Below are 15,000 nucleotides of genomic sequence, written 5' to 3' on the forward strand. Positions count from 1 at the left end.
TTTATATATACATATTTATATATATATACATATATATATATATATATATAGAAATAGAGAGGAAACCCTGTACATAAAAGTAACAACCAGCCGATGTATATTGATGAAAAGCAATGGCAAATCATTCAAGTGTAAATTTTAAAAAGCTTTGAGAACCGTCCACGCACACACGTATACCCCCTACATAAGTACACACACACACACAGTCAGAAAAAGTACATTTAGAGAGGGAAAGCTGGCTTAGAGTCTGAAGCCAACCGAAGATCCGGAGGAGCAGAGCAGAGCAAGTGCCTTATGGAACATTGTGCGCTGGCTGATTCAAGGCCCTTTTTCCCTTCTTTATATATTTTCCAGACCCTAACATAAACCCCCTTTCATATATATATAAAATATACATCCTGCTGTAATCCTGTCGCCTTCCCGCAACGCCTTGCAATTCAGTGGAAGCTGATCCAAAAAAAAAAATAAAAAAACAAAGAAAAAGGAAAACCAAAAACAATAAACACGCGCGTTTCCACAGTGCCACAGTGGACACTACCTAAAAAAGGACAACGGCACTCCACTGGGGCCTCAAACTGCTGTAAATACTCTCATTCTCCAGATACCCTTTTTTTTGTATAAAGCAGGAAATAAAGAAAAACCGAACCGAAAAGCTTAATGACTCTAAACTCTCAACTTTAAAATGAATATAATTAATAAAAAAATAAACCTAAAATAAAAGAAATATAAAAAGTACACTCACACACACGCAAATGTCATTTAATTGTAATGTACTTAGTTATAAGTGTAAGCAAAGATACAGATACATTAGAGGAGATACAGATAGATACAGATAAAGATACGAATTAGGATGAAAATGGTCCATGATGAGAATACGTTGAAACTAGCAAACACCAAAAGAACGAGGCAGCAAAGGGAGAAAAGGGATGAATAGGAGGAGAGGAGAGGGATATACGAAGCATAACGAAAAGAAAATCGCTTACTTAAGATTAGACCTTATATTGATTTAGATCGGGCCGAGTTAGTACTGGTTTTAGCTTCATAGATTCAAGGAGGAACCCAGGATAGCAGAGAATAAAAGGAGCCGAGTGTAAAGTAAGGTTGTTTTTTTTTTCTTAGCCTTAATCTAGACAAATGATAAATAAATTTAGCAAACAAAAAGAAAACTGTAAATGAGTGTAAGGTTTACCGATTGTATAGAAGAATTTAGAATTTTCTTTTATTTTAATAATTACAACTCACATTTTTTGTCCTACATCTTAAGACTTTTGATTTAATCACAAAAATAAGCCACTAAAATTAAAACCAATTAAAAGAAGAAAAAAAAAAAATAAATAAAAAAAAAGAAAACAATGAACTACAGAAGAGAAAACCGAAAATCGTGTTAATGTTTACCTATGAAAAGCTTAAAACCAAATTAAAAAATAAATAAAAATGAAAAGAAAAGTAAAAATTTTGGAATAAATGTGTTCAGCAAAAGAAATGTTATTATATGTTTAAATAAATTACAATTAATTCGAAATGAGCAGACAAATTTAATGTAATTAAATTGAGCCTAAGTACACACACACACACAAGAGTAAAATTCCAACTGTATATAGACACGGCATAATTCATACCTACACCTATATATATATATATAGTATATATATATAGCGTGTAGCATATAACTAGACATGTGCGAATTACAAGCTAGCTAACCGCAGACTAAGGGTAAACTAATACCGGAAATACCACAAATGCCATAAAATACCAAAAACACCAGATATCAGAAATACCGAACAAATACCAGAAATACCAGTGATACCAGAAATACCACAGACACCACAAAATATCAGAACTAACAATAATACCAGGTATTCCTGTTATCTTACGAGACAACCACAAAAAAAAACTTCTTGAGCATACCACAAAAAATACCTAAAATTAGCTAAAGATACCCAAAAATACATAGTTTGTATATGATGACGCGTTGACACCACGTTTAGGTAAAGCTTAAGCCCTTATATAAGCTGATCCAAGTCAAATCCAATCCGATCCGATCCGTTCTGATCCCACAAATAAAGAAGCGAATTCGCAGACAAGCAAAAAGAAAATAATAAATTGAGAAAAGTGTTGAAGCGTTCTTTTATTTCGCACACTGTACCGGTGCCGCCTTGTAAATAGTAAATAATCGCAAATCGCAGAAGAACGCATTTTCGACTTATCCGTCTCATTCCTCCTCCCACCTTGGTTCAGTTCAATTCCATATAATATATATTTTGTATTTGTATTTTGAACTAGATTCATAGTTAGCCGAGTCGATCTAGACTTGGAGAGAGTCCGTTAATTCTAGGATCGCGTTGAGAAGCAAAACGCTAGTTCTGTATCCTTAGTTTCGTACTGTAATCGTATTAGCTGAAGATCAAGAAACCTATCAAGGGGCAACCTCAAAGTGTACATATATATTTTATTTTTGTTGGCATATCAGCAGTTGAGTCACTCAATCAGTCAATCAGCGTATCAATCGATCGATCCAGGCAACCCATATATTCTTCATATACATAATACACCCAATTAGGAGCTGAAAGCGCATTTCATTCGGTTTTTTTTTGTTTTTGTACTAGTTTTATGCTTCAACTATGCTCTCTAGTCAACTCTACGCTACTCAACTCAACTCTAGACTAGCTCACTTTAACCCCAAAGCGAAAAAGCATTAAAAAATAACACACACACACTTATAAAACCCCAAAACAAATCGAAACAATGAATAATACAAAGAAGATGAACACTAACTTATACTCTAAAAAAAAAGTATGGAAGAAACCCAAAAGTCAGGATGATCGAGACGAAGAAGCAAACATATCGTTGTAAATCAAGAACTATGTTATGATAACCAAGAATAACTCAATGGAGAAACAAATCCAACTAATTAACTCATTATTTATTTCGAATATAATACTACAATAACAACAACAACAAACAATCGACTTTTCCTCAATTTTTGCAAAAAAAAAAAAAAAAAAAAAAAAACAAAACCTAAAACAATCCTTTCAAGTTTTCCATTAAATTTAATTGACAAATCTTAACACACACACACACACACACACACACATTTTCAAAATGAATAAAAAAAATACCATATATGTATGCTATATACGAGTAAATCAAAACATAAACCAGAAACTCTTTCAAAATCTTCTCAATGCTTCAAAAACAAACCAAAAATTAACAAATTTCTATTAAGGACAAAGACTGCAAATAGAGATTTAAAAAAAAAAAAATAAAGAAAAACAAAAAAACCAAAGAAAAGTACACTTAAAAAGCAAAACGAAAATGAAAAATAAAAAATAAAAAAAAAGAAAGAAAGAAGTAAACAAAAAACGGTAAAATTTTTTAAATAATTGATTTTATATTCTAATTTGGCCTTGATTCAACCTACCAAGAAATAAGTTTAGGTTTAGTTAGAAGTTCCAAGACACACACATACACACTCCAACACACACAACCGAACCGGACGGGACCGGACAGAACTGAGTCGAATCAAATCGAACTTTTATTTTGGAAAAGCCCAAAAGTCAGAACCCAGTACTTTCCAACAATAACATTGAGAACCAAATAACAATACCCTGAGAAAGGAACTTTAAAAACCGATCACAGATAATACAACAAATTCGAATAATCTCCATAGAACAACATTTAGTATTACGCCTAATAAGATACTATTACAAAACCGAAACTCACACGCATATTAAAACCCCAGAGAAAAAACCACAAATAAAATGAAATGAAAAGAAATAAAACGAAAGCAAAGACAACAAAAACAAAAAACAAGCAAAACAAAAACAAAAAAATGAAAAATGGAAATGTTGTTAAGATTAAAAATGAAATGTTTTATAATCGTTATTCAATAAAAATAAAATAAAAAAATAAAATTAATTAATTTCGAAGAAAGCATTAACCAAAACCAAAACGAAATTCAGTTCGAAATTCGAACAATTCTTTAGCTGTAAATCTTCCCAGAAATATAACCCATATATCCCATCCATTTTCCCCCGATTTGCTTAGACTAGCTGGTAGTCCTTGCCTTGCGTTCGTACTTCTTAACTAAGTAATTTTTTTGGGTAGCTTTCTTTTCGAGGGGGTGGCATTAACCATTAACCATTAGTCCTAGATATATACATATATCATTGGTTGTACCCGCCAGTTATCGTAATCGTAAGCCTAGACTCTAGTTCCCTATATAAATATATATATTTAAGTGGGAGAGGGAAGTGGCCTTCCCCTTATTTAAACACACGCAGACAGACAACAAGCCCCACTCACATACTCCGCATACCCTCTTATCACTTGCTCGTATATTTTTAATACAACTATATATATATATACTATATATATATTTATATATACGAAAATGCCATGACAGTAGCACATTCCATCGCAGACATTCCTAGCGTAGCTTAACCAACACCCCTTTTCACTCCCTCGAAAAAGAACACATACACACACAGTACCCTATCGTCCAGTGAAAAGAATATAGAACACAGAAAAAAAAACGTATATATATATATAAAATATATATCTTGGAAAGTTGAAGTTCAAAACAGGTCAAGTCCGGCAATGGCAGTCCGAGCGATGCTAGAACCTGCGTTAACGGTGAGTGTGACAATCCCCGAGAGTAACCAGTTCCCAATCCAGACCCAAGTCCAAATCGTTTTAAAAAGAAATATATATATATATATATGTTAATATATAATATATATATATATATATATATTTACCCCAGTCGGTCGTTTTCCAAGCTCTGTCTATCCTTTTGTTTTGACTCTCTGTTTAACTTTCATCTATTCGTATTCCTTTTTTGTTTTGCGTATGCCTACATTTTGATTTTGCCCAAGTGGAGCTGGAAATAAAATCGATTCTATAATCGATTAATCGATTTTTTCCCATATTACGATACATCAATATTAATTTTAAGAATTGATTTCATCGAAAAAGTTCTAAGCGTAAATGAACACCGTGGAAATATTAAGAACAAAGTTAAACATTTTTAAAATTTTTGCTCTTAAGGAATGCTGAATTTCGGGAATTCCAATGATGAGTGATCGATTAAATCGTTTTTTTTTTTTTTTTAGAATTTTTATAATAAAATAAATTCACTGAAAATCGATTTATTTCCAGCTCTAATATAAACATATATATAAATACTTATATATATATATATATATATATGCGTATATGTCCTATCTCTCTCTCTCTCTCTCTCGATTTACGTATATATATAATAATATTGATAATCGTACATGGAATATTTTGTAAACTTTTTGCTTACGTTCTCCCTTCCCCCTGCGCCGAATGTAAACTGTAAGAAACGCTTCGCCTGCTGAGCCGACGCTCCTGCGCTATCCTGCTATATATATCGTTATCGTTACCTGTATCGCTATATCATTACTGCTAATCGAAACGAAAAGAAAAATAGAAAAAAAAAAAGAAAAAGAAAGTATAATAATAATAACAATAAGCTATGCAGCAGCAGCAGCAGCGGCAACATCTGCAACATCTGCGACCAGAGAACATGAACTAGAACAACAAGAACAAGAACAACTAGGAAGAACTATAGCAGCTCTCAGTATGCCTGAGGCTGCGCGGCTCCTGCTTCTGCTCCTAAGTCCCGTTTCCCTGTGCTTCCCGATTCCGGTGCATGTGCAATCAGTTGCTGTATCCAATCGAAATCGAACCAAAAACGATATTTGATATTGAGATCGCGACAGTACCAGAATCAGATCGCGTCAAGCGCAATCTGCCAGCAAATTTAAGCATACAAAAACAAATTAAACAAGAAAAAAAATAAAACCAAATCTAAGCAAAAGCAAAGCAAACAAAACAAAGCAAACGCAAACGCAAAGCAATCCCCAATCAAAAGCAAAGAAAAACAAAACGCAAAAGCAAAAAAAAAAACACAAGGGCGCACGCTTAGCACATTTGCATAAATACAACTCTTACTTGCTACCTATACTATATACTATAACTTAACACCTCACCCAAAAAAAAAAGAGAAAACTGCCCCACCCCCTCACACACACACACACACACACAAACATACAACATAAACACACTCTAAGGAATGCTGAACACAAACCAAGAGTTAAATCGAAACGTTTTTTGGCTTTTCTACTCACTTTGAACACGTTTTTTCTCTCGCTTTGATTTTGATTTCGTTCCTTGACTCGAGTACTCGAATGAGCATTATATCAGCAACTACTCTTTGCCTAATTACGATCGCTTAACTATACCTAATCTCTATATTATGAACACATATATATACACACACACAACGAACGAAAATACAACTCTGTAAGGCAACTTTGAGAACGAATATTGCCCAGCAGTTTTGTCAGTCAAATCGCATTCATTATCCACCATCCACCATTATCATCCTAGCACCTCAAAAATAAAAATAAAAGAAGAGTTAAAGAAAAAGAAAGGAAAACACACACACACACACACACAAGAACAAACACACACACAACCATAAACAAAGAACAGTCATGATCAGACATGCATCCAAAGTACAGTCAGTTCAAAAGGCAGTCAGTCAGTCAGGCACCAAAGATCCAGAACAGAGAAGACCCAGCGATGAGGAACTGCAAGCCCTAAAGAAGAAAGAGCAGTAAACTGAAGCCAAAGATTGAAGATTTGGAAGAATCAGCAGCATCAAAAGAGGCCGAAGAATCCAAAGAAGACGAAGCTTATGGTCCTTGCTATGTGTCTCCCTCCAACCTCCGCGCCCAACCGCTGTGCCAGTGTTGTGTGTGTGCCGAAGCAGCATTCGAAGCGGATGGCTTTGCAACCCGATGAACGATGGCCGATGACCGATTACCGATAACCAATAACTGTTAACCGTTAACCAACACCGGCGCCGGCATCGGCCTCGCATCGGTTCAGCTCGTCTCGATTTGCTTTGGTTTTTCAAGAAAAAAGAAAACACATCTCTCTATATATATATATGTATATTCATTTCGTGTCAAGTTTAACAGCGACGACGCCAAACGCCGGCACATTTTGTTTATTCCATTTGGCAATAAGTACGCTTCGGTTTTTTGTTAGCCAAAACCAGCCCCATCTCTATCTACCTATATATTAACTACTATATATTGTATAAGTATACCACGATGATGATTTCGTTTCGTCTCTTGTTTTTTTGACCATGATTTACGGTTCTGTCATTGGTTTTTTGTTTTGAGTTTAGTTTTAACCACCAAGTTACCTACCTTACAGTTGGTTTTTCAGTAACCGCCTTTCTGGTTACCGCCAACAAAAGTTGCTTTCGATGTTTGCATACGAATACTAATACGAATACCAAATACCAAATACCAAATACTACTTAATAACAATACAAATAACAATAACAAATACCCATACTAATACTTATTACTATACCTGTACCTATACCCTATATACCTTTTACCCTGTTGAGCTTTAGTTTTGGTTTTTGCTTTCGAATAAGTTCCGTTACGATAAATGCTTTTACCACCCGCCAAAAAACCCCACGAATACTTACTCGAACGCCTCAAGCCATCCACTTTACTTATTAAATAACCAACGTTGCTTCGTTTGTGTAGCCCATATGTATCTGTTGTGACACGTTCTTCTTCTATTTTTTGCGTTATTTTTTAGTTTTATTTTATGTTTGTTTACCAAGTTTTTAACACTTTTAGTTGGGTTCCCGGAAGCCTAGGGCTCCGGGGACCCAAAATCTAACCCGCTATCTAGAATAGTATAATCGAATATATCAAAACTTATAACTTGTTTCTACTTGTTTGTTTTTTTATACCACCTGATTTACATACTGCGTTCTTCTTCTACGTTCTTCTTCATACCAAATACCAAAAAAAAAACAAAAAAAACAAACAAAAAATAAAAATATAATAAATGAAAACCTACAAAAAAACAACACACGAATTTGCATATTTAAAAACGGATCGGATCGAATCGATTTAAATATACAAACCAATTCGAACTCTCGAACACACCCAACGACAACAACCAACAATGACCATTATTGACAAACATGAATCGAATCCACAAATATTGCCATTGAACAAACGAATGCATTCAACAAAATGCAAAATGCATCCAGGCCCGTCGGCTTCTGGGGCAAAATTGTCGGCTCTTTGTGCGTGATCGCTGGTGTGCTGACAATCGCACTGCCGGTACCGGTTATCGTCAGTAATTTCAATTACTTCTATCACCGCGAAACGGATCAGGAGGAGATGCAGAGCCAAAATTTCAACCACGTTACAAGTTGTTCATATTTACCTGGTGCACTAGGTACTTACTACTACTACTAGCGGTTAAGAAAATATCCCGAAAAAAAAAAAAAAAAATGAAAAATACCCACAACCCTGTTTCCCCACCCCAATCTCTTAGAAACGTCCCCCCTTAGCATCCGTTTCTCTAATCGATTTATCTGCTGATCCACGAACCCGAATCTAGGTCAACATTTGAAGAAATCCTCACTCTCCGAGTCGTCGTCGGACATCATGGATTTGGATGATGGCATTGATGCAACCACGCCAGGTCTGACTGATCACACCGGCCGCCACATGGTGCCGTTTCTCAGGACGCAGCAGTCCTTTGAGAAGCAGCAGCTCCAGCTTCAGCTCCAACTGCAGCAGCAGCAGCAGCAGCAGCAGCAGCAGCAATCGCAGTCGCCGCACGGCCAGCAGATGATGCAGCAGCAGCAGCTGGGCCAAAATGGCCTGCGCAGCACAAATAGTTTACAGTTAAGGCACAATAACGCGATGGCCGTCAGTATTGAGACCGACGTCTGACTACTAGGTGAGTATGCATTGCCAGTGTGAGTATCTAGGGAGCACTATATCGCCACCACTTTGTCCTATATTGTGGTTTAGCTAAGCACTGGTTTGAGTTCCTAAAACAAAAACAAAAAGTATAAATAAATTAATAAAAAAATTCAAAAGGAAAACCTATTTTTAAAATTATTTTTAAACTTTCGATAAATATTTACTTAGTTTATTTACTTCTTCTCCACCTAAAATAGTAATTGTATTGTTAGGCAACATTTCCACATCGAAAACTACTCTCTATATAATTCGTTTGAAACTTTATTTTACAGTCAAACAAATGGAAAATGGACGAAATTTGCGCAGTGAAATGCTACGTTGGATGCCAGAAACGTCATCAAAAGCAGTCTAATTTAGAATTTTATTAATAAATACAATTAAATAATAATAATAATAATAATCAGTAAGCAGCGTAGTTGTAAATTAAACAGCAAATGTACACAGACACGGAACACACACAAGAACACACACACACACACGCACACAGTGCCAGTTCACTCAGCTTGAATTAGAGTATTCGTAGATACTAAAAAAAAAAAAAAAAAAAAGTCAAATATGGAATTTTTCCTTGTTTCTACTTTCATTTTCCTTCTGGTAATCTCCTCAACGAAGACACACACATACACTCGAAGAAAAAAACAAAACTCTACTTGATACCTATGTTCAAATTTAGCAATTAACAACTAACAATCGTTAACAACAACAAAACCAAACAGATAACACACACACAAAACAAACAAAACAACAAGAAAAAATGAAAAGAAAACAAAAATCGAATTATCTTAGTAGACTAATCTAATTGGAGTTTCTTCCTTTCTTTAGACGCTAGCAAAATGAAAACAAAGAACAAAAACAGCCAGACAAAAACAAACAAAACAAACAACATACAATATCTGCTAATTTTGTTTTCAACTTTAAATTATGCTCTATTAATTAAATATTAGTCAGAATATTAGTAAACCAAACTAAACAACAACAAAAAAAAAAAAAAAAAACAAAAAACTATAAAAAAAAGAAAAAGAAAAAACTGAACAACAGTAACAAATAAAAAGCAGAAACAAGCTAAATAATAACTAAAGGCAAAGCTAGGGAGAAGATGTAACAACGCCGGCCAATCGTCGTTCAAAACAGTGCTCTGGGCATTGGGTATATCTTTTGGAACAATGAATAGATCGATAAATATCTATACTATTTAATTTCAATTGTTGGTCATGTCATGGTTGATGATTGCAATTCCTATTTTCGAATATTTTTCACATTTTTGTAATAGGAAATCATTTCTTACTTCTTGTTTGTCCAATTTACGATTTAATTGATTTTTTGATCACAATTATATTTAATCCTCTAGAAAGATAACCTGACTAGGACCAGAGCACTGTTTCTATATTTCGTTGACACAACACACAACAGACACACGACATACACATAGACACACACACACATGATAATGCTAAAAACATCAAAACTGCCGTTAAGTTTAAAGAATGAGTAATACAAAGATTATATATAAATAAAAATATATATATTAAATATATACATACATTTACATATATAATTAAATATACATAAACTAAACTAAAACTGCTATTTTGTAAATAATTAAGTCAGAGCTGAAGCTGAACAAATAGACATAGAAATACAACAAAAATTAAATATTAAACACACAAAAAAATAAAAATAAATAAAAATAAATTGAAGAGCAAACAACAACAAGGAAGACCCAAAGAAAACTAGAGAGAATACGAGAAAAAAAAGAGAACCTTAAACCAAGAAAACCAACATAAGGAAAGCTGCTAACGATACAAAAACAATAATTAAACTTAGCAAATACAGACACACAACCAAGAGCCACAAAACAGAACAACCACAGCAATAACAAGAAGAAGCCCAAGGTCAACAGGAAGAATTCAAGAATTAGAAGAGAATATTATATGAGAGAGAGAGAGCCGTAGAAGAATCTCAATACTAGCTATGTGAATCTCTTATAGAGACCTTTTGGACCCGCTTTCGTTCTGTTTAGTCCAGATATAGTAGTTTCCGCTTGATTTTCTGTTTAATTTAGTTTTGTCTTCCTTGAAAGATATAGCCAGATATATATCCCTCTGATCTGTTGCAGACATATAGGTAACTGTAGGTGTCAATCTTTTGTCTCCATGCATCACACAGATACAGATACAGACAGATACAGATCGATTTTTAGGATCTAAAGGCACTCACACACAAACATATTCATGAGTTGTAACTTAATTCGCTGTCTTCCTGATTTTTGTGATTTTAAAACCAATCGAACTCTTCTCAATCTCTAGCCACTTTAACTTTTGTCAACAAATTCCAAAAACAAAAAGAAACAAAACTAAAGAAAAAAATATAAGAAAGAAGGGAGATAGGAAAATCGTTAGAGGATAAACCAAAATTATCAATTTCAATTTGCATGCGCATTCGATATATCAATTCTATAAAATTTAAGATACGAACTGCTTCCACAGCATAGTGCCGAGTGTTAGCGTGCAAATCGATCGATCGAAGCCATATCTAAATTTCTCTATACCTAGAATCCTACCTACAAAGCTTTGCTTCTACTGCTCTCCTGCTAACCCCATAAAAAAAGCAAAAAAAAAAAGAATAGAACGGAACGGAAAAAGGAAGACGAGGAGCCACAAAAATTACTTTGGACCACAGAAGAAACATCTCACAAGACGCCCAGTTACGAATGTGTGTGGGAGAAGAACGAAGGAAGAAGACGAAAGAATTCCAAGCCGAGAACTAAGCTAACGCGCATGCATATATACATACAATACATATATGGATATTTATATATATACAAGTATATAAATATATGTTTTTGTTAGATATGCGACTGAATAACAATTGTTTTTATTGATTTGCTGCTTGTTGTAATTAAGAAGAATTTAAACAAAACGATAATATTTATACCGAAGCAATCTGTAAATATGTAAAAACAAAAAAATGTAAAACCAAAAAAAGCGGAAAACCAACCAAAAAAAAAAAGGGAGAAACAACAGGAAACGAAAAAAAAAAAAAGCGAAGGCAAAATATAAAAGATAATTAATAAAAACATAAAAATATAAATCGAATCAATTTACAGCTTTGAAAACCGTCCACACGCACACAGCAAACGAAAACGAAAAAGAAAAGGAAAGAAATATCGAGCGAAAAGGGAAGGAGGAGAATGAGAATAAGAGACATAGGGATAATGAGGGTAAGAGAGATAGCGAGTGGGAGAATCAACTAGAACCGAAAGACATTCTTACGTATACTTGATTTGGCCTTAAAGACACACCAGCTTAGCACAAGACACACAGACGGGCATATATATTTAAATGTATATTCATTTGGATCTAGAATATATATACATCTCAATATATATGGCGTGTACATATAGGCTATTAGCAAAAGTTAAAGTTTAGAGATCCGAAAAGTACCATGTTTTTGTACGTGCGCCGCACTCAAGTCAATGTCAATGTCAATGCCAATATGTCCCGGCCATATCCATTAGCCTTACATACATACATATATCATTAGCGGATTTACGGATTTATGGATTTATGTATGGATTTATCGATTTTAGTTTTTAGTTCGTTCGATTCGTTGAAAAGTTCTCGGTCGGCCAATCGATTAGATACAAACAAAAATGAGCAATAACAAGAATACCGCTAGATTGCATAATACAACAGATATTCTTAATATTAACTATGGTAATTATACAATAATCTCTATATAGACATAACAAATAATAATAATAATAAACTTAAAACTAAAAAAAAAACATATCGTCTTCAAGTCATGCAAAACGGAAAACCAATTAAATATTTTTTTTTTTTATAAGCGTAATTTACAAATTAATATTAAACAAAGAGAAATCGCTAAAAAAAAAGCTTACTATTAAACCAAACAAACAAAAAAAGAAAGATAAATAGAAAGAAGGATAGGCCGCTGAAGAAAGCAAAGTGAGGAAGACAGAAAGTAAGAGCAAAGGCATTAGCAGAAAAGGAACCAACTTGGCCAGACTACAACTAAAAGTGATATAAACCAAAAACAAGTCACAAAAACGCAAAAGAAAAAAAACCTAAAAAAAAAAGAATTAACAAAATAAAGATAACTTGCCAAAATAATTAAGTGTACTAGTGAGAGGGAATCAGAAAGCGAGCGAGTAGAGAAGAGCGAGTGCGAGTGCGAGAACGAACGAGCGAGTAGAATACTATGCTAAAGTAATGCCTAGGATCAAGTACAGTCTGCAGAGTCAAAGCTACTTTACCAGCCGCCTTCCAGTGGAGCCTCCCCCATGTTCCAATGCTCCCATTTCCCGTGATCTCAAGTCCAGGAATCGCTGATCGAATAAAATGAATAAAAACAAAGACTGGAATAAATACAAAACACAAACAAAAAACCAAATGAAAATGGAAAAAATATATATAATATATATACAAAGAACCATAGCTGAAACACATACCATTATTTAGTTCTTTTCAATTTTGTAATAGCAAAAATTAACCATAAACATTTAATGCTGTGCCTAAAAGCAGGCAACGGTTTTAGATCCCTAATTTCATGGCCTACTTTTGGGCAGTTCTTCAAGGCAATTTTCCTCAGCTCAGTCTTCACTCGCAACTTCGACTCCATTCCAAGTCTTCATTTCTATTCAAAAATGAAAAAAAAAATAAAAAACAAAAACAAAAAACAAAAATCAATAATAATACTTAGCTCAAGCATGCGAAATACAACAATTAAGAGTAAAATATAATACCTAATAAAGCCTAGATAATACACACACACACTCTCACACATCCTACACCCAGAGTATTAGGTCCAGATCAAGTAAAGAAGCAGGATGAAGGATACAGCGGAAACAGAGAGTGGGACAGGAAAAGGATGAAGGAGGGAAAGCTTAGCAAAAGGCGGTGGTCACTCCATGTAAATTATGCGTACAACAATAACAGAACAAAAATTAAAAACAAAAAAACTAAAAACAAGAAGAACAACAGCAACAACAACAACAAAATAAGAAAATAGCAAAGGAACAAAACAGAAGATGGGCATATGGAAAAAAAAGAAGAGAAAAAACACTACTTATGAATTAATGCTAAACAAATTTACATATTAAACGTATACATAAAAGGATAACACTTAAGTAAATCAAATTATAACAGAAATAAAGGCGCCGCAGCAATTATAAAATATATATGTATACAATATATGTATATAGTATATATATATGTATATGTATATGTTGTTAAGATTCTAAAAATGAAATGTTTTATAAATAGTTAAACCAACAAAAAAAAAAAACCAAAAACGAGAAGAAAGGAAGAAAGCAAAGGCAAGAAAACAAAGATTATTATATATTAAATACGGGAGAAAGCGAAAACCAAAACAGACACATACACACACAACACACACACACACACAAATAGAAGGTAACACAACAACAACAACAAGAAACAACACCAAAACTACAATAAGCAACAAAACAAAACAAAGAACAAACCAAAACCAAGGCGAGCAAGCACAAAATTTACCGTTTGACTTTCGATCATTTAAAAAAAAAGTAAAAACAAAGACAAAACAAAATGCAAACCAAAATACAATTTTTACAATCATTGTAAATTAAAAACCAAACCAGATTGGACTTCAAATCAAAGCAGCTTACAAAATGAATATAAAAAAAGTCAAGAACAAAAACAAAAAACTAATAATTATGTATGGGAAATGTCAGCCAGCTAAACAAGAAAACAAAATCAACACAAAACACCAACACATCCAGACATATACACACACACATGCTCAACACAAACACCAACACACACCCACACAGACAGAGGCAGACACACGTTACTTTATGAACATAAAACAAATTAAATGGAAAGTATATAAAATAAATTATGCTAAAAGGAAAAATTCAAAATATCAACGGAAATTTTTTAATTGAGCAAGCAGTGCCAAGACACTTTCGCTTGGAAGCAGTGCAAGATAACGAGAAAAAAAACACTAAAGACAGTGTTGGGAAATCTTGAAATTTGTGGTTTTACTTCCGGTGAGTATTTCGAGAACTATTTTTTACAGGAAATACTTTATAATATTAATAAATAAATTTGAAAAGGCATATAATTTTAATAATAGATTTTTGATTTTTTTA

The 15,000-nt window shown here is 33.6% G+C and overlaps 1 protein-coding gene across 1 annotated transcript; it reads left to right on the forward strand.

Annotated features, from left to right (window-relative positions):
* The first annotated feature begins 5,202 nt into the window (after nt 1-5,202).
* On the forward strand, nt 5,203-14,775 carry LOC121502132 (potassium voltage-gated channel protein Shaker-like). Its single transcript, XM_041775038.2, has 3 exons — nt 5,203-8,310; nt 8,476-8,820; nt 9,119-14,775. The coding sequence occupies exons 1-2, from the start codon at nt 8,103-8,105 to the stop codon at nt 8,811-8,813; spliced, it is 546 nt and encodes a 181-aa protein (XP_041630972.2). The 5' UTR covers nt 5,203-8,102; the 3' UTR covers nt 8,814-8,820; nt 9,119-14,775.
* Nucleotides 14,776-15,000: the final 225 nt, after the last annotated feature.

This window comes from Drosophila kikkawai, chromosome X, assembly GCF_030179895.1.
Source record: "Drosophila kikkawai strain 14028-0561.14 chromosome X, DkikHiC1v2, whole genome shotgun sequence".
Taxonomy (NCBI): domain Eukaryota; kingdom Metazoa; phylum Arthropoda; class Insecta; order Diptera; family Drosophilidae; genus Drosophila; species Drosophila kikkawai.

What these genes read in the sequence shown, in the direction of transcription:
- LOC121502132 (XM_041775038.2), top strand. Translation starts at nt 8,103, where the DNA reads ATGCAAAATGCATCCAGGCCCGTCGGCTTCTGGGGCAAAATTGTCGGC. An exon ending in ATATTTACCTGGTGCACTAG is followed by an intron (nt 8,311 to 8,475) that starts GTACTTACTACT and finishes ACCCGAATCTAG; the next exon opens with GTCAACATTTGAAGAAATCC.